The 19,463-nt window shown below is 38.1% G+C and overlaps 3 protein-coding genes across 8 annotated transcripts; all 3 read left to right on the forward strand.

Moving 5' to 3' along the window:
* The first annotated feature begins 767 nt into the window (after positions 1-767).
* On the forward strand, positions 768-4,687 carry LOC125210647 (protein PIN-LIKES 3-like). Of its 4 annotated transcripts, XM_048110209.1 has the most exons (12): positions 771-861; positions 958-1,005; positions 1,401-1,592; positions 2,017-2,096; positions 2,171-2,295; positions 2,418-2,539; positions 2,610-2,828; positions 2,888-2,980; positions 3,058-3,158; positions 3,225-3,277; positions 3,349-3,534; positions 3,614-4,687. In XM_048110209.1, the coding sequence occupies exons 3-12, from the start codon at positions 1,458-1,460 to the stop codon at positions 3,739-3,741; spliced, it is 1,242 nt and encodes a 413-aa protein (XP_047966166.1). In that variant the 5' UTR covers positions 771-861; positions 958-1,005; positions 1,401-1,457; the 3' UTR covers positions 3,742-4,687. The 4 variants fall into 4 exon arrangements, with proteins under 4 accessions (XP_047966158.1, XP_047966166.1, XP_047966174.1 ...); XM_048110201.1 differs by lacking the exon at positions 958-1,005 and having other exon boundaries at positions 768-861; XM_048110217.1 differs by lacking the exons at positions 771-861; positions 958-1,005 and adding an exon at positions 1,042-1,311.
* Positions 4,688-4,931: 244 nt separating this feature from the next.
* Positions 4,932-6,997, forward strand: LOC125189945 (titin-like). Its single transcript, XM_048087452.1, has 7 exons — positions 4,932-5,056; positions 5,238-5,801; positions 5,870-5,959; positions 6,062-6,103; positions 6,188-6,355; positions 6,421-6,702; positions 6,813-6,997. Exons 2-7 carry the CDS (start codon positions 5,241-5,243, stop codon positions 6,954-6,956), a joined length of 1,287 nt encoding a protein of 428 aa, XP_047943409.1. The 5' UTR covers positions 4,932-5,056; positions 5,238-5,240; the 3' UTR covers positions 6,957-6,997.
* A 6,794-nt stretch (positions 6,998-13,791) lies between these two features.
* On the forward strand, positions 13,792-19,176 carry LOC125221649 (squamosa promoter-binding-like protein 16). 3 transcript variants are annotated; one of them, XM_048123852.1, is made up of 12 exons: positions 13,792-14,083; positions 14,809-15,449; positions 15,563-15,756; positions 15,924-16,750; positions 16,856-16,930; positions 17,009-17,116; positions 17,190-17,307; positions 17,505-17,640; positions 17,725-17,866; positions 17,962-18,176; positions 18,357-18,552; positions 18,633-19,176. In XM_048123852.1, exons 2-12 carry the CDS (start codon positions 14,836-14,838, stop codon positions 19,023-19,025), a joined length of 3,018 nt encoding a protein of 1,005 aa, XP_047979809.1. In that variant the 5' UTR covers positions 13,792-14,083; positions 14,809-14,835; the 3' UTR covers positions 19,026-19,176. The 3 variants fall into 3 exon arrangements, with proteins under 3 accessions (XP_047979809.1, XP_047979792.1, XP_047979800.1); XM_048123835.1 differs by having other exon boundaries at positions 13,793-14,083; positions 17,962-18,552; XM_048123843.1 differs by lacking the exon at positions 13,792-14,083 and adding an exon at positions 14,509-14,524 and having other exon boundaries at positions 17,962-18,552.
* The last annotated feature ends 287 nt before the right edge of the window (positions 19,177-19,463 follow it).

Consider the following 19,463-nt stretch of genomic DNA (forward strand, 5'->3'; position numbering starts at 1 on the left):
TGTTGTATTTATTGAAAATAGCTGCTTATGTACGAAAATTGAAATATAATTTATCAAATTTCATCACCCGAACATCGTCGGAACATATGCAATTGAAATCTCGTTGGAATCCTTATTAAATTATCTTTAATTTGATATATTTATTGCGAAAAAATAATTTAAATTGAGAGAATTATGTAAATTTAAAGATTTGAGATGATTTTGAGGAGAGAGAAAGTAGTTAGTTATAATTTCTACATATAGAATTTATATTAATACCCTTTTAATTTAATTAATAATTATTTAAATTTAAAACCTATTATACTTGACATTATATTAACCACAAAATCTTCTAATCTAATAGTTAAAAATTAGTCTCAATTTAAGATTGATAATTAGTTAGCAATAGATTACCTCTCATGACTATTAAATAAAGAAAACAAAGAGATGTGGACATGTGGTAGTAACGAAGTTTGATTCATTATGCATAATTTTTTAATCCTATTTTCTGCGTGACTTTATCTTTATGACTCTTGTTAACTCTAAAATAATAACAATTAGAAAAGGAATTTCAATACTGCCAGTCACGACAAGGAGACCCACCTATAAATGCGAATCCTACGACGCCGTTTCGGCTGCATGCAGCAGATATACGTGCGTAATCTTTTCTCTTTTTAGTCCAATTGTGTGAGCAGTGTGTTTCTTGGAAATAAAAAAAAGGGTCTTTGTTTTTTCAGTCTTATATATTTATTGGGAAATGCTTAAAGATTTTTTTAATTCCAATCTAGAAGTTTTTCTTTAATGAGGATGAAGAAACGTGATCTACTTTGATTTCGAAATTTCTACATCATTCGTTTATGGCGTGATTTTCTTGAACACAAGGTACCTTTAATTTTATGTCTAATTTGATGGACTTTTATGTACTAGTACTATATATGCTTATTGCATGTTGATTTTGCTTCTTTCTTTTTGGGAAAGATTATATCTTTTCATGGTTGCTGCTACCTATCCGGATTTCATATTCTGGTAGAGTTCATCTCTCTCTCTCTAGAATAGTCTTGATTGCGATGGGTTGATTCTGATTGGCGTGGTGCATAATTATCCACAAAACTCGTGACACAAAAAGATAAAAGTCTCAAGTGTTGTTTGTACAAGCTAGCTTCTGTTAAAGTATAAATATGGCAGTAAATATGCAAACTAGTAGCCCGAATTTTTGTAGCAATTCTTGAAATTAATATCTAAATTTGGAGTTGCATAATGAGGGAATGCCTAAATCATGGTAGCATTTTGGATATTAAATGAATCCAAGAAAAAGGGTGGCTTAATGCTAAGGTGGAATATATTCACAAAAGTTGAAATTATCTAGTATGAGAAGTTTGCAATTGCAACTATGTCAGGAAACTGATGTTATTGTGATTTAGAGGCTTTGATGGTATAAAGCTTAAAGGTTGAGGTATTGCTGTTTGGAAAGTGCAAAAATGGCCCTTTTGGATCTATTCGCGGCGTCTTCTGTTCCTGTGGTGAAAGTGCTTCTGGTGACTGCGTTGGGCTCGTATCTTGCTGTGGATCGCGTCAACATTCTAGGAGACGATGCTAGGAAGCATTTGAACAATGTAAGTTGTGCTTCTAGTTTTTAGTCCATCATAAGCTTTGCGAGTTTATTGCCCGATGTGTATGTATATCCTCATTTTTGGCTACTTATGTATGTTACAGCTTTATTTAGATATTGTAGCATCTCTAAACAGAAATTTGTTGTTGGCGATTGAAAATGAAGTTTCTTTTGGCTTGTTCTTGTGCTTCTCTCTGTTTCAGTCTTTCATGTTAGTCGGAAAATACAATAAACTTTCTCGTCATAAAGTTTTGCATGTTCAGATGCTATGTCTAGAAAATGAATTAAGACAGTGCATAGTGCTAGATTGTGAAGATTTGTATGGTTAGAAAGTATTTATATGTGCATATTGTTGCCTTTGAACGTCTACTGGTTTCCAAACAATAACACAATCTGTTGTAAATGATCCTGTTATCTTGTGTGGACAGATTACGTTCTTTGTTTTTAACCCAGCCCTCGTCTACAGCAACTTAGCCAGCACATTAACATTTGAAAGCATGGTTGAGTTGTAAGTTTTCTTCACATACCAATAATGCACTTCTGTGTTTCCCCGGCCTCTCATGCAATATTATCTAACTGCAGGTGGTTCATGCCCTTTAATATCCTCATCACGTTCATTTTTGGTTCTGTGCTAGGATGGGTGGTCATTCAATTCACGAGACCTCCTTCCCATCTTCATGGACTCGTTATAGGTTGTTGTGCTGCAGGTTGTGTGCCAGTCCCGACCACATTCTTGAATTTTCTTCTAATAAATGCTTGGTTTTAAATCAAGCAACTTCTTGTAATTTGAATCCAATGACCTAACATACTAGTGCATTTGTGTAAATAGGGAACTTGGGAAACCTGCTTCTGATTATAATCCCAGCAGTGTGTAGAGAGAGTGGAAGCCCTTTTGGCGACAGTGATGTTTGCGTCAAATACGGAATGGCATACGCCTCACTCTCGATGGCAGTAAGTTTTGAAAATCCATATACTACATGCTACTTGTATTAAGCTCAAGAGTGTGTTTGTTATGCTTCAGATAGGAGCAATTTATCTGTGGTCCTATGTATACAATATCGTTAGAGTATCCTCAAGTCGGAGCTCAAGAGAAGTCGAGATCATTGACTCTCCCACCCATAAGTCATCAAGAGAGGGCTCTCCGTCTTCGTCTGGGAAGAGCCTGACAGATCCTTTACTTTCTGAAACTGAAGACCATGAAATGGGATTAGGACATGGATTTGAGAGCAAGCCTCATCAGGTAATACCTCTGCATCTTTTACACAAAGTAATTTTTTAAATGTAAAAGATTGATTGCAGGTTTCTGTAGCAGACAAGATAAAGCAAAGATTAGGGTCAGTTTTCAATAAGATGAACTTGAAGAAGATATTAGCACCATCAACGACAGGAGCGGTATTGTTTCTTTGCTTGCATACAGAACACATGCAGCATCACTACTTAGATAAACATTAGTATCTTTTTGTCCACAGTTTGTCGGGTTTGTAGTTGGACTCGTGCCACAAATCCGAGGACTGCTAATCGGTGATGAAGCTCCATTCCATGTACTACAAGACACTGCACTTCTGATCGGGTAATGTCTTCTAGCACCTAATTCTCAGTTGCAACCTTAGTCTTAAGTTGTTGTCAATCATTGCAGGAATGGAGCCATTCCAGCTGTCACACTTGTCATGGGTGGAAACCTTTTAAGAGGTTGATGCCTGATAGAAAATTAATCATTGTGATGTTTTTTTGTTTGTAATGAATTTGTTCAACTATTGCAGGTTTAAGAGGTTCGGGAATTCAGAAGTCTGTTATTTTTGGAGTTCTAGGTGTTCGGTACCTTGCCCTGCCGCTGTTAGGCATTGCAGTGGTTAAAGGGGCGATCCGGTTGGGTTTAGTGCATGATAATCCACTGTATGAGTTTGTTCTTTTGCTGCAATTTGCCATTCCCCCTGCAATGAACATTGGTATGTCAGCTCTCCGTTTCAATTTTCAAAGATGTTGGTTTGTGTTAATGACTGAGCACTGCTACTTGTGATATGTTAGGAACAATAACTCAATTGTTTGGTGCTGGTGAGATGGAATGCTCTGTGATTATGTTATGGTGTTATTCATTGGCTTCTGTTGCTCTCACTGTATGGTCAACATTTTTTCTGTGGCTCGTCTCTTATTGAACGCACATTACTAAGGGATGAATAGCGCTACACAATGCTCGACTTACTTGATGGTTTAACAAACTTTGATTGGAGATCTGCAGGTTACTTTTTAATGATTTTGGATGTTAGCTTGTGTTGTAGTTCAACTGTAGTAGGTGATAATGTTGTTGTAGACGAAATTCATTTGTTGTATTTAAGTGCTTTCGACTAAATGATGTTGAAGACATGAAATGAAACAGTTACTATTCCAGCAAATTTCAATGTGAATAGTAAGATACTACTAACTAGAGAGCTACCTACAACAATATATATTGAGGCCAAGAGAGCATAGTTCCCCTAAAAGATGCAGGCTCACTCTCATCCAGACCAGCAACAGCTGATGCCACTGTGGGTATTCATGCCAGTTTACTAGAATTCATCAAATTTAAATTAGTGAGAATAAGGTAGGAAAATGAGCTGGGATTTCAAGAATTACTACTCCTGAAAATGTGTAGAGGCAGAGTCTCCGGGAAAGAGAGCTTGATTTGTCACCAATTCAGGTTCAGCTGAGACATTCAAAATTCAATCAACCAAAATATCTCAAATCTCAGAGCTAGGAGGAGGTGTGTACAAAATGCATATATATAGTTGTTCACTTTTCAGTTGGTTAGAGATTACATAAACACTGATATACAAGAAGCTAGCAAGCTCGTGGTTCTTGTTCATGGATGTAGATCAATTAAGATTGAGAAAAACCGCGGCCACTGATCGAGTGTAGCAAAGACATAGACGTCAAAAACCTTGCTTGGCTGCAGCAGGGGATTTGGGTGGGCATTATTGTATCTGTATGGATGGGAAACATACGAGGTGTGTATTCTCCAAGGTTGCTCTCTTAAGCGCCAATTTGCATTTGCCATACGATCACGTGTTTTCGGTTGAACTCTCTTCATTTTCTTTGTTTAGAATTATATTAGAGTTATTTTCATTAATGGTCCATCACAAATATCAATATTGCAGGAGCCCATAAATTACTTACTGTATTTGATAAGAGTCCATAAATTATTAATTGGTCCATTTATAAAATAAAGAAAAACAAATTCCTTCATACTATTACTAACTATGTTGAAAATAAGATATTTGTCCAATCGATTATCCTAATTAATAGTAACTATTAACATTAAATAAAACAATTCCCGATAGAGATAAACCTGATCCTATTTGTATTAGATGATAAATCCTAGTCTTATATATAGGGAGGAGGAGTAATAAGATTATATAGTGGAGTAGGATATATAGTGGAGGAGATCAGGTTTTCCGTTATTTCCAAACCGCTATACGCCACCGCCGCCGTCCCGTAAACCTCTGCACTCTAAATTAGCAATATTTTGTTAATTCTCATTCATATATATATATATATAGTAATTCTTATTATTTGTAATTGTATGTTTGATTTTGAAGTCGCATATAAGTTTGAAGGTGATTGGAATATTGCTTGTATGTTTAATCAATGATTTTAATGTGTTTGGTTGATACAGAATATGAGGGGTGATTGTGATGTCTCTATGCTTATTAGCAAGGATTTGTTGGTCCTAAGCGATGATAAACAAACTCAAACTCAAACTCAAACTCAAGCTGAAGCTGAAGCTGAAACGTGTGTGGGTGTTGGGGAGTTGAATGACATAACCACTCAAAACGATTTGAGTGAAGAGGAAAGTATTGAGGTGAATGTGGAGGGAGAGGGAGAGGGAGGTGCTATAACCACTCAAAATGACATTGATTGGAACCATGAGTTCCCTCCACTTGTTACTCCAAATACTATCAAAGTTCTCGATCCAAGCCCTTCAACTTGGGTGGATGCACTCAAAAAACCATGTTGTCCCAAGAATAAATTCCACATATCCACCAAGGTAAATGGACAAAAATCTAATGTCAATGGAGAGCAATATTGTGATTCTGATACACAGCTCAAAGCGAAATCTATTGCACCCTCGGTTTTCAGTACTGATGAGCATGAGCTTGCCTCCAGCTTCTTTTCAATCAACATTCCAAATTTTCATGACAAATTTCTCAAGGAACAAATCAGTCTTGCAGATTTACGGGTGAGTCTCATTCATCATTAGAGTTTGGCATAACTAACAAAATAACTAGCATTGATTTCTACTCTTAGAATGAACAGAATGGTCATGAACATGGAAATGAGTTGAAGTACGAAGAAATAGATTCTCATCTGTCTATGATTGTGGACCGCCAAGGCCAAGTATTTCTTTCTCTTTGCACTTGTTATGCAATACTTACTACTTAGTAGTAGTAGTAGTAGTAGTAGTACTATTAATTTTTTTTACATTTGGGCTTATTGTAGGAGGCCATTGAACAAGAGATGTTTCCGGAGGAGTATTTGAAGGTATGATCTCCTGATCAGCTGTTCTGGGAAAGCTATATATAGTTTCATTTGAGTTTGTTTCAATTTGGTATATGGTGTCTGCAGACTCCAAACGAAACCCTCAAAGCTAGTGGCTTCAAAGTTGAGAGTGTTGCAGTAGTAACACCAAAGCACAGTAATGGTGATTTGAAAGATGTTAGTAATGACAAGGTAGAAGAAATGGAGAGAAAAGAGCAGAAAGTTGAAATGGGGGAAGAAGAAAAAAGAGAGAAGGTGAGAAGCTACACCATTTTGATTTGATTATTCATTCCTAATTACTTGTTTTCGAATAATTGCAGAAGAGGCAGAAAAGATTAAGATTGAGGGAAAGAAAGAGGGCTGCTGCAACAGTTGCAAGGGATGGTTTTTCACTCAACATTGCTAATCAAGAGTTCAACAATGATGAAATGAAGAAGATTGAAACAGCCGAGAACCAGAGTGAACCTTCTTCTTCAATCATGCTTGGGGGAGATCAAGATGAAATAGAAACACCTGAGTACCAAAGCGAACCTCCTTCTTCACTCAACATGCAGCAACAAATTGCCATGCTCAAGCTCAAAGAAGCGTCAAAGATAGAAAAGGTGAGAAACTAAACTTCACATTACCATGTATTAGTATTAGTATAATTATAATATTATTGTTAACATATAGTACTATGATCTTTAAGCTGAAATGATCATTGTGTGTTCAGAGAAGGAACAAGAAGAAGGCAAAGGCAAAGGCAAAGGCAAAGGCAAAGACAACAACTCCGAGAGACAAGAAGATGAAGTGGATTTTCATCACCCTAATAACTTTTATAACTCTTATGTTATGTCGCAGAAATATTCTTTACTAGATTTGGTATATATATACTGTTGGTTAGTGTTACTAGTTAGTATCGCTCAGTATGTAGACTATTTGAAAGAATTAGTAGAAGTAGTAGTAGTATTTTTTGGATATGATATTAATTTCCTTAAAGTTGGCATTTCTATTCTAGTACAAACATAGAAAAAAGCGACGAGCACGAAAGGTGCTTGAATAATAGCTCACTCAACTGTGTCGCAAACAAAACTGAAAAAGGAAGAATCTCTCGGCACTTTTATTGAATGGGAAATAAGAACAATAACATAAATATAAATCCTCCGCAGAGGCCTACGACTACTGCTGTCCCGAAACTTGTTGGGAAAGTGATCTTGAAAAGGATCGAACCTGAGCAGCTGAAAGTTTGTTGAAGCTGTTGGATTTAACTAATCAACGATCGGACGACTGTGATAAAAGGGGGTTTCTTCTCTTGATCTGAACCGTTGATTTGGACTGATATAAGTAGCTCAAGGAGCTGAATAGTCAGACGATAGTTTTTCAATCAGCAATAGAAATTGAGAGAGTGAGAAGGGTAGATCAATTTGGGTAGAAGAGGATTCTCATTCCAGTTTCTAAGATCAGCTCGTGTTTGCTGATTCTTGTTCAAATTCTCATTCTGTTTTCTTGAGTGATTGTAGCTTGTTCCAGTTTGAATTCTCCGTTGGTGTTGAATAAAGATAGCGTGTGAATTTCCCGTGGAAGTAGACTTTTTACGTCGAACCACGTAACCCCGGTGTTGATCTTGCGTTTTATTTCTTTATTGTTCGTCGTTGCATTTTGGTTATTGATTGAAATCAACAACTGGCGCCGCCTGTGGGAATCGAGTGAAAGATGGCAACGGCGCGGTACGAAACGGAGAAGTTCAATGGGAAAAATGACTTCGGTGTCTGGAAAATCAAGATGAAGGCTTTACTAACTCATCAAGGGTTGGAGGAAGCCATTGAGCCGCTGGCCTCCGATGAAAAACCGACCGAGAAGCAGCTCCAAATCTTGAAGAAAGCACATAGTGTGATCATCCTCAACCTTGATGATAAAGTTCTGAGGGAGGTTGCGAGGGAAGATTCAGGCGCTTCGATGTGGAAGAAACTGGGAGAGCTGTACATGGTGAAGTCTTTAACAAACAGGTTATATCTCAAACATAGACTATATTCTTTTAAATTTTCTGATGAACGACCGATAGCCGAGCAACTTGATCAGTTTAATAAGATGATTGATGATCTTGAGAACGTTGATGCCAAGATGGAGGAAGAAGATAAGGCCATTGCATTACTCAATGCCTTACCTAAATCCTTCGAGCATCTTAAAGATGCTATGTTGTTTGGCAGAGAAAAGGCCATTACTCTTGTCGAAGTCCAGTCTGCATTAAAAACTAAGGATCTCCAGAAATCATTGGGGTTTCAGGGAAGTTCTGGTGTAGGGGAGATCTTGAGTGTCAAGAATGTCAAAGGAAAATCCAATCAGGGAAAGGCAACAAGTCCCATTTTCAGAAGAGTAAAGACAAAGATGACAAGAAGGAGACTAGATCTTGCCATTATTGCAAGAAACCTGGTCATTTGAAGAAAAATTGCTTCTCATGGAAGAGAAAGCGGAATGAAGAAGCTCAGGCACAAGGTTCATCAGATACAGCTCAAGAACCAGAGGTGGAGCATGTTTTGAATGTGGTTAGCAGTAGTGCTACTGGGAATTGGATAATAGACTCAGGCTGCAGTTTCCATATTTGCTCACATAAGGAATGGTTCCATGAGATTGATTCAGTCCAAGGATCTGTGTTGTTGGGGAATAATCACATGTGTGCTATTCAAGGAATTGGGAAAATAAGAATCAGATTGAGTAATGGATCAGTTGTGGTTCTTACTGGGTCAGGCTGATTCCTGAGATCAAAAGGAATCTGATATCATTGGGAGTGCTGCAATCAAAGGGGTGTGCTTTCAGATCTGGTGATCAAGTTTTAGAGATAGTAAAAGGAACTGAGGTTCTCATGGTTGCAGTAAAAAGGAATAGCCTGTATTATCTTGATGCAACTCCTATGTTGGGTGAAGCTTGTGTAGTTCAGACTGAAGATGCAATGTTGTGGCACAAGAGATTGGGGCATGTGGGACTGAGGGGAATGAAGCAGCTACAGAAAGATGGTTTCATTGACTGCAATGATATTGATGCATTCCAAAAATGTGAAGATTGCATCATGGGTAAAGGCAAGAAACTATCATACCTCAAAGGGAAGTATACATCCAAAGCTCCATTAGATTATGCACACAGTGATCTTTGAGGCCCAGCTCAGCCACACACCTTAGGAGGTGGAAAATATTTCATGAGCATCATAGATGACTACTCCAGGAAACTATGGGTGTTCATACTCAAAGATAAGTCAGAAGCATTCAAGAATTTTAAAGAATGACATACACTTGTGGAAAGACAGAGGGGGAATGCACTCAAGTGCTTAAGGACCGACAATGGATTAGAATATCTCTCAACTGAGTTTGATGAGTATTGTAAGTCTAGAGGAATCAGAAGACACAAGACTGTAGCAAGGAATCCACAACAAAACGGTGTGGCAGAAAGATTGAATAGGACGATCATGGAAAGAGTAAGATGCATGTTCCTAGCTTCCTCAGTGCCAAAATATTTCTGGGGAGAAGCAGTAATGACAACCTCCAAGATGATTAACAAATGTCCATCTTCAGCCATAGAGTTTCAAGTTCCAGATCAGAGGTGGTATGGTGAAAAACCTGACTTCACTAGACTCAAGCCTTTTGGTTGTAGAGTTTATGCACATGTGAAAACTGACAAGCTAAGTACTAGAGCTGTTAAATGTGTATTTCTGGTATATCAAGGAGTGAAAGGTTTCAGATTGTGGAATCAAGAGTCTAAGAAGCTGTTGATTAGCAGAGATGTTGTATTTGATGAGACTAAAATGCCTTATGCAGCAAATAAACGGGAGCCAGAAACTCAGGAATATGACCTTGAGGTGGAGCCCCCTGACAGATATGAAAATAGAGTACCTACTGATTCACCAGAATCACCAAACCTTGCTAGCCTACCTAGAAACACTGAAAATGCAAGAGGATCATATCAAATAGCCAGAGACAGACCGAGGAGACAGGGCAAGTTGCCTGAGAAATATAAAGGTTTTGATATGTTTTTTTATGCTCTGTGTGTTGCAGAGGAGATATTATATGATGAGCCAGCCAACTTCCAAGAAGCAATGAAGAGTGTGGAAAGAGCTCAGTGGATAAGAGCTATGCAAGAAGAGATAGAATCTCTACTCAAAAATGGTACTTGATACTAGTGGAGAGGTCCAAAATACAGAAGGCTGTAGGATCTAAATGGATCTTCAAAAAGAAGATTGAAGGTGCACTGAAAAGTGAGACCAGGTTCAAAGCGAGGCTAGTAGCCAAGGGCTACACTCAGAAAGAAGGAATTGATTACAACGAGGTGTTCTCTCCTGTACTCAAGCACAGTTCAATCGGGATTATGTTGGCCATGGTTAATCAGTTAGATTGAGAACTTCACCAGCTTGATGTGAAGACTGTCTTCCTCAATGGAGAGTTAGAAGATACTATCTACATGGAGCAACCCGAGGGTTTTGAGGTGAAAGGACAAGAGGACAAGGTATGCTTGCTCAAAAGGAGCATCTATGGTCTAAAGCATAGCGGCCGACAATGGTATAAAACTTTTGATTCCTACCTTGCTGATATTGGTTTTCAGAAATTTGCCTATGACAATTGTGTATACATCATGGTGAAAGAAGGAAAGGCAGTAGCTTTTCTAGTCATATACGTTGATGATATGCTAGTTGCTGCTGCAACATTGACTGAGGTGCAAGAGATAAAAGAAAGCTTGAAGAATAGATTTGAAATGAAAGATCTGGGAGAGGCAAGAAGAATATTGGGGATAGATATATTGAGGGACAGAAAGGAAGGGAGATTATATTTGAAACAAGCTGACTACATAAAAAGGGTGGTTAGCAGATTCAAGATGCAAGACTCTATTGAAAAATCTGTTCCTATTGGTCAGCATTTTAAGTTGTCAACCACTCATGTTCCCAAAGATGATGAAGAAAGGGCAGAGATGAGTTTGATTCCATACTCTAACATCATAGGCAGTGTCATGTATAGCATTGAGCTTACCGGATTTGGCACATGCTATAAGCATAACAAGTAGATTTATGAAAGAGCATGGCAAAGAGCATTGGCTTGCATTAAATGGATGCTTAGATACTTGAAGGGATCACAAGAAATGGGAATTGAGTACAGAAGGTCAGAGAATGGTGAGGCAGATCCTATGATGGGCTATTGCGATTCAGATTTTGCCTCCAACATTGATAGCAGAAAATCTCAGACCGGGTACATCTTCAAGTTATTTGGTGGAGCTGTCAGCTGGAAATCATCTCTACAATCTGTGGTGGCGTTATCTACAACTGAAGCTGAGTACATTGCTCTCACTGAGGCAGTAAAGGAGGCAATGTGGCTCGGAGGAATCACAGCTGACTTCGGATTAGTTCAAGAATCTTTGACCATTTTCTGTGATAACAATGGAGCCATATGTCTTGCCAAACACCAAGTCTTTCACGAAAGAACAAAGCATATTGACATCAGATTGCTCTTCATAAGGGATGTTATTGAAGGAGGGGAAATAAAAGTGATGAAAGTTGGTACATAAGACAATGTTGCAGATGTTCTCACAAAAGCCTTATCAGTTTCGAAATTTAGGCACTGCCTGAAGCTGGTGGGGATGGTTGACTGTTAAGGTAGAGTTTGGAAATGGAAATGGCACGCGATCAGTTTTCAAGACCAAGGTGGAGATTGTTGGGAAAGTGATCTTGAAAAGGATCGAACCTGAGCAGCTGAAAGTTTGTTGAAGCTGTTGGATTTAACTAATCAACGATCGGACGGCTGTGATAAAAGGGGGTTTCTTCTCTTGATCTGAACCGTTGATTTGGACTGATATAAGTAGCTCAAGGAGCTGAATAGTCAGAAGATAGTTTTTCAATCATCAATAAATTGAGAGAGTGAGAAGGGTAGATCAATTTGGGAAGAAGAGGATTCTCATTCCAGTTGCTAAGATCAGCTTGTGTTTGCTGATTCTTGTTCAAATTCTCATTCTGTTTTCTTGAGTGATTGTAACTTGTTCCTGTTTGAATTCTCTGTTGGTGTTGAATAAAGATAGCGTGTGAATTTTCCGTGGAAGTAGAATTTTTTGCGTCGAACCACGTAACCCCAGTGTTGAGGTGTTGATCTTGCGTTTTATTTAGTTATTGTTCGTCGTTGTATCTTGGTTATTGATTGAAATCAACAACTGATTGGCCAAAATGATGCCCTATCTCCTTGAACAAATTTTATTAAATAGACTACTGATAGAGTAATTTTTTCAATTGAAAAGAACTCTTTATTTTAATTAACTAAAAGATATGGAAAATAAATAAAAGGATAACAAATCCCTAGAAATAGGCAGCCCTCCATAGCTTTATTGTGGGCTTCACTGTGTCATATAAATAAGCCATTTTTTTTTCTTCGTTCCATAGAAATAGTCCATATTTGTTTATGATAATCTTTTTCTCCTTCTCTTTTACTTTCTTATTTATGGATTCCACCATCCACTATACAATTTCAACTAACTTTACTTCTTCTTTCTTACTTTAGTAATTATGTATTAAAAATTATGTCAATCCTAACTATTATAGTTTTGCGGAACAAAGGAAATATATTTATATATCTAAATGGTGTGGTGAAATGGAAAAAGTGAGTAATGATGAAGAGCACACAAAAAAAGAAAACTAAGTGAAGAGAAAATGTCTTTTAGATATGAGATGGCCCATCTCATTTAATTATGGTAAGTTGTTTCATTACTTTATTCAACAACGCAATTTTGCTAATTTATTGGAGTATTTACAATTCATTCATCACACGTGCCTCACAGGCAAAAATTCGAAACGTCCACAACTTATACAGTCATAAGGATAAGGGTGTGAAGACCCAAAAGAGTTAGCCTCGTCCACTTTTATCTGTCACGTTACAAGTGCTTGAAAGAAAGATGCAACGAGTGCTATGCTTCATCAAACAGGGATGTAACTCTTATTTTTCCGTTCCACTTGTGTGTAGGCATTGGTCTCGCATCGCATGCACATATACCATGATAAAAAAGATGAATTAAACAAAATGCTTGATCATGCAGAAGAAAAAGCTGATTATAGCTTAGGAATCGCCTCATCTCAAAAGTGTGCCGCTTCAATTTATAAAAAAAAACGACTTGACATGCTTCTCTTCGCAAAGTTAAGTTCATAGTTGACAATTTGACATGAACAAATTATGAGAACAAATTAAGTAACGACACAACCACAATTTATATACTCCCTCCGTCTTGACTAAGATGACACATTTTTTAGTCGGACCGAGATTTTAGGAATTGTTTGTTAATGTGGTTAATTGAAGAGAGAAATAGTGAGTGTAAGTGTTTAATTGGAGAGAAAAAAAATGGTTGAGTGTATTAATTAGAGAAAAAGTTACCAAAATATGTTGGTTGAGATAAACTATAAGTAAAAGTGTGTCATCTTTAGTCACATAGTTTTATAATTATAATTAATGTAAAGTAATTTTTAATTAAATGTAATTTAGGAGCTTATATTAAGTAATTTTCAAATTTTTAAAGATTATTTTTATTTTATGAATACAAATTAAATAAAAATATGGAATTAGAGAATAATTAAAAAAATACTCGCGACTTATTTAAAATGCAAATTCTGTTATAACAATTGAAAAAGTGAATAGTGAAAAGCTTCGATCAACATAGTTACGAATGCGAAGAGAAGCATGGTAGAAAGATGGACGACAAAGGTAAATGTGTAAAACAAAATAAAATATAGAGAGAGAAAAGCTCAATCCATTCATCTTCTTCTCACTCCTCCTTTACCTTCATAGATCTCCCCTTACTTTCTTCGTTTTTTTGGAAGATTCAGTCCGTCTCTGCCAAACCCCTTGAAAAATCTACTACTCTTAATTGAGTCATCAGAGGGAAGACGACGACTACTGGTAGCTCTCAAGTCAAAAATCTTGACTCTGATTTTGAATGTTCAGATGAGTCGAATCAAAACCGACTATTTTCGATGAAATCCCTTGATCCGTGAAGGTGCCCTCTTTTCCTCCATCTTCCATATGTATGTCTGTGATTGGAGATTACTATATTGATTTCACCTTTTGCTGACCTCATAGTATCATTACTGATTGGCCTGCACTCAATTTGTTCTTTCCCTTTAATTCCCTAGGCGACTAGCTTCAGCTACAATTTGATTCAGCTTTCGAGAATTTTGGTTCAAAGAAATTACTCATCTTTTTATATACTCATATGTTGGGGAATACTGGGATTCATAATCCTTTCCAGCTAATATTCTTTGCTATTAGGCTACTTATATTCTGAATCATCGACTATGTACAGATTTGTGTTGGTGTTAGGCACACCACTGTATAAATTATCCAAAGCTTGTTTTTTTTTTATCATCAATAACTTTACCGAGTTTATTTTCGTCGGAGCCATAGCTGACCAGTAAATATATTGGTTGTATGGGCAAAGGTAACAAATTTGTTAGGGTAACAGAATGTTAAGTCCAAATCAGAACGGTGACATATCTACCCTGCTCTACTTTTAAGTAAAAATGTTCTGGTTTATGACTTGCTGATTGGGAATTGGGAGTATACACGTTTATGGTCAGCAAGTGATATTAGCAAATAGCAGTTCATTACGTTTAACATTAATCCAATAAATTTTCCCTAGAACTTGTGTTTCAACACCTATTAGCTACAAATATGGATATCCTTAACTTTCTTGTATGATGAGGTTGTATTTTATATTTTCAGGAGTTGTAGAGTTGTTATCTTGTTCATATGGACGAGGCAGGTGCACAAGTAGCTTCCCCAGTTGTCATCCACCAAGCACTGGCACAAAGATTTTGCAGTCCACGTCCAATAGTGAAGAAACGAAGTGTGCCTTTTTACTCTTCTTGTTATGTTAATCAGAACCCTCTGGATAATTGGAATCCGAAGTCCTGGGATTGGGATAGTTCAAGGTTTATTGCTAGACCATTGCAATGTGATGGAGACCAAGTGAAAAGAGGCTCACAGGTGCCACCAGACTTGTCAAGGAACAATGAAGCACAGAATAGTTCTTTACATCCCTCAGAGCATATTCAAATCGGAAAAGATGATGATAATCTTCTACTGAAGCTTGGAGGTGGAGAACAACAAGTCACGAGCAATGGCAGCCATGGTAGCATGAATTTAATGGAAGAGACACATCCTGTGTCGAGGCCCAGCAAGAGAGTGAGGTCTGGATCACCTAGTACTGCTAACCGTCCTATGTGTCAAGTAGATGATTGCAAGGAAGATCTCTGTACTGCCAAGGATTATCACCGGCGACACAAGGTGTGTGAGGTGCACAGCAAAGCTGGTAAAGCTTTAGTGGGAAGACAGATGCAAAGGTTCTGCCAACAGTGCAGTAGGTTTGTGATATTGATCATTTTCATTAAGCATTGTGGATCGCATTAGTATTAAAATTCTGTGGTGATTCACATGTTGAATATTCAGTAGTATTAATTTCTTTCTATTATATCAGGTTTCACCCACTTTCTGAATTTGATGATGGAAAGAGAAGCTGTAGGCGCAGACTTGCTGGACATAATAGAAGGAGGAGGAAAACTCAGCCAGAAGATGCTACTCCACGGGTGCCAGTTCCCAGTGGTTCCCACAATGATATCAACTGCGAGGTGGATGTCATCAATTTACTGGCAGCACTAACTCGTCCACAAGGTATAATGCTAGCTACTAAAGTTTTTTTAACTGTGAAGTGTTTTCAACTAAGATTCTTCTGTAGTCTGAATTTGCTAAATTAAGTTGGTAGCTCTTGTGCTGTCCTTAGAAGTACTTGCATACATGCATTAGACATTCTGCTAATTGTTTATTTCTGTAAATCATAGGGAACCCAGAGGACAGGAATGCTAAAGTCTCCTCTCTACCTGATAAAGATCAGCTAGTACAAATTCTTAGTAAAATAAATTCCTTGCCATTGCCGGCAATCATAGCAGCCAAGCTACCTCATTTGAAGTCTACAAGTGGAAGTGTATCTGATCATGCACATTCTGAAAACCAGAACCAAATGAGTGCAAATGCTTCTTCCCCATCGACCATGGACTTACTTGCTGGTCTTTCAGGTGCTCCTGGAGTGCCTTCTGATGCCTTGGAAATACAATCTCAACCAAGTAAAGAGAAAAGTGAGTTTGAAAAAAGTAAATCACCCGATGTTGACAATGCCACACGTCTAGATACACAAAAAGGTTCCGTTGGAGGTGAGTGGAGTAGTACAAGTTGCCATAATTCACCCATGGAAGAAGTAGATTGTCATGTTCCAGAGACATGTCCAAGTCTGCATTTACAGTTGTTTAGTTCATCACCTGAAGATAATAGTTCAAGGAAGTTGCCGTTAAATGCAACCTACCCTTCATCCAGCAGTAGTAATCCTTCACAAGATATATCACCCACATCTTCACCACCTCTTGTGCGTGATCTATTTCCTATGCGAACTTCAGGAGACACTATGAAGTGCAATCATTTTATAAATAGTGAAGATGAACTTGCATGTGCAAAATCAACCATGAGCAATGGGTGCAGTACATCACTTCGGCTTTTTGGTGGCTCAATTCAGCCTGCTGAAAATGCTTCGATTCAAAGTTCTCCATACCAAGCTGGTTATGCATCTTCTTCCGGAACTGATCATTCACCACCCAGTCTGAATTCTGATTCTCAGGTACTCGCGGACCATTGTCTTGGTATCTTTTACCAATATTTTTATCGTGGCTTCTCTTCTTAGTTTACCTAGCATATCTTAACAGTTTTCACATCTTTTTACTAGGATCGCACTGGTCGAATCATTTTCAAACTATTTGACAAGGATCCCAGCCATTTGCCTTGCTCTTTACGAACTCAGGTTAGTATTTGTTCCTTTAGTTTGGCCATCTGGACAATTGTAGGAAAGACCTAATGGCATTGGTGCTTCTACTTTCAGATATTCAATTGGCTTTCTAACAGTCCATCAGAAATGGAGAGCTTTATCAGGCCTGGTTGCATAGTCCTCTCATTGTATCTATCTATGCCATTGTATGCCTGGGATCACGTGAGTGCATTTCTGAGATAGAGATTCCTCGCTAGTGTGGCTTTTTATTGACCAGCTTTCTTTCTTGCTGCAGATAGAAGAAAACCTTTTTGACTGTGTCAGCTCTTTAGTAAAAGGTGCTGACATAAGCTTCTGGGGAAATGGAAGATTTTTGGTTTGCACTGAGAGACAAATGGCTTCCTATAAAGATGGTAAGCCTTGTTCCTTTTGTATTTCTTTGTCATTCCAACCACTGAAGGTTTTAGGACATTACTAGGCTGAGGATGTTGCTAGTTTTAGCCTTTATATTCGTTTCTTTGAAGAATTTTAATTTTCTTAATTCCATTTATTTCACTGAGTTCTCTTAACTTTCTCTTTGTACTTATTCCTTACATTTATGCATCTTCAGGGAAAATCCGTCTCTACAAAACTTTGAAAGGCTTTGCTATGCCAGAACTGGTATCAGTGTCTCCTGTTGCGGTTGTTTCCGGGCAAGAGACCTCTCTTGTATTGAGGGGGAGAGGTTTGACAACCCAAGGGACCAAGTATGTGCGATCGGTATTCAGTTGAACAGTAATTGTTGATTCTTCCTTTTCTTTCATTATGCAACTTTCTTTTTTTATGCACAGGGTACACTGCACACATGCAGATGGGTATAATATAGAAGAAGTTTGCGCATCAATGTGCCAAGACGCTGCACTCGATGAAATAATCTTGAGTGGCTTTAAGATAGATGGAACAAGTAACATGCTTGGTCGCTGCTTTGTTGAGGTATCAATTTTCAGAGCTTTCGGTTCTTATCACACCACCCACCCCTGGATGAAAATAACAATGCATGTGGATCATTGACATTCTGAATGTTACAGGTTGAAAATAGTTTTAGAGGCACTACATTCCCAGTAATAATAGCTGATAATACCATCTGCTATGAGTTGGGGCTCCTTGAGCCTCATATCAATGGCAGTGCTGAAGTTGGTGGTGATCACCTTGAGAGTACAGAAAGGTCTTGGTCGAGGGAAGAAGTCGTTCGTTTCTTGGATGAACTTGGTTGGCTATTTCAAAGAAAGAGAAACTCTACATTGTATGAGATCCCAGATTACAGGCTTAATCGGTTCAAATTTCTTCTTATATTCACTGTCGAGCATGACTTTTGTGCTTTGGTAAAAACTCTCCTGGACATCCTACTAGAACTAAATTTGGGGAGGAAAGGGTTAGTAATGGAATCTATGACAATGCTATGGGAAATTCACCCCTTGAACAGGGCAGTGAGAAGGAGGTGCAGGAGGATGATTGATTTGCTGATCCATTACTCTGTTATCGATCCTGATGATGCTTCTGAGAAGTACATATTCACACCTAACTTAGCTGGACCTGGTGGTCTCACTCCCTTGCATCTGGCTGCGTCTGCAACTTCCTCAGAAGACTTGATCGATGCCCTAATAAGTGATCCTCAGGAGGTAGGTACCATTTTGTTTTCTTCCTCAACAACTGTAACAGTGAACTGCAAATGACATTCTTCACCATAATACTCGTGTAGGTTGGTCTGCAAAGCTGGAATTCTGCTTTGGATGTCAACGGATTGTCTCCATATGCGTATGCCTTGATGAGGAACAATCATTCTTACAATGAGCTTGTTGCGCGGAAAGTTGCAGAAATGAGAAATGGTGAGGTGTGCGTACCAATTGAGAATGAGAGGAAGCCATTGGAAGTAGAGGAGAAGGGAAAATGCTCCAGGTGTGCAGTTGCAGAGTATCGACTAGAAAGCAAAAGGTATGGAGGCTCGCAAGGATTGCTTCAACAACCTTACATACATTCAATGCTCCTCGTTGCTGCTGTGTGTGTCTGTGTCTGTGTCTTCCTAAGAGGACACCCCTATGTCGGCTGTGTGGTTCCATTCGCTTGGGAGAACCTCGACTACGGCCCACGCTAACTCCACGCCTTCGTTGCGTTTTTCTTCCTTTAACATATTTATAATTTATTCAGAGAGAGGGAGAGTGAGAGTTGAATGGTGGCACGTTCGATAAGTAATGTACCTCTGATAAAGAATCATATAGTGTTTATTCAATTCATTATTAGTATTATTTGTTTGTTTGGATGAGTAGGATTAATTATCCTCCTTCCTATCTTCCATTAGAAAATAAATTTAGGGCATTGCACATTGAAAAGTGAAAACTGTACAATGCCTCTATTTATTTCCTATATTGAATGTAACTGATTTTACGAGAAAATATAAAGGACACCACCATTTCATTTATTCCACATCCCACCCAACATATGCTTGTGTGCTTGTTCGATTTTAGGTCAAGTATACTTTTGGTTTTGGAGTATACTTTTGGTTTTGCAGCCGTGGCTAGAGTATATTTTTGGT

The sequence above is a fragment of the Salvia hispanica genome, chromosome 1, assembly GCF_023119035.1.
Source record: "Salvia hispanica cultivar TCC Black 2014 chromosome 1, UniMelb_Shisp_WGS_1.0, whole genome shotgun sequence".
In the NCBI taxonomy this organism is placed as follows: Eukaryota; Viridiplantae; Streptophyta; class Magnoliopsida; order Lamiales; family Lamiaceae; genus Salvia; species Salvia hispanica.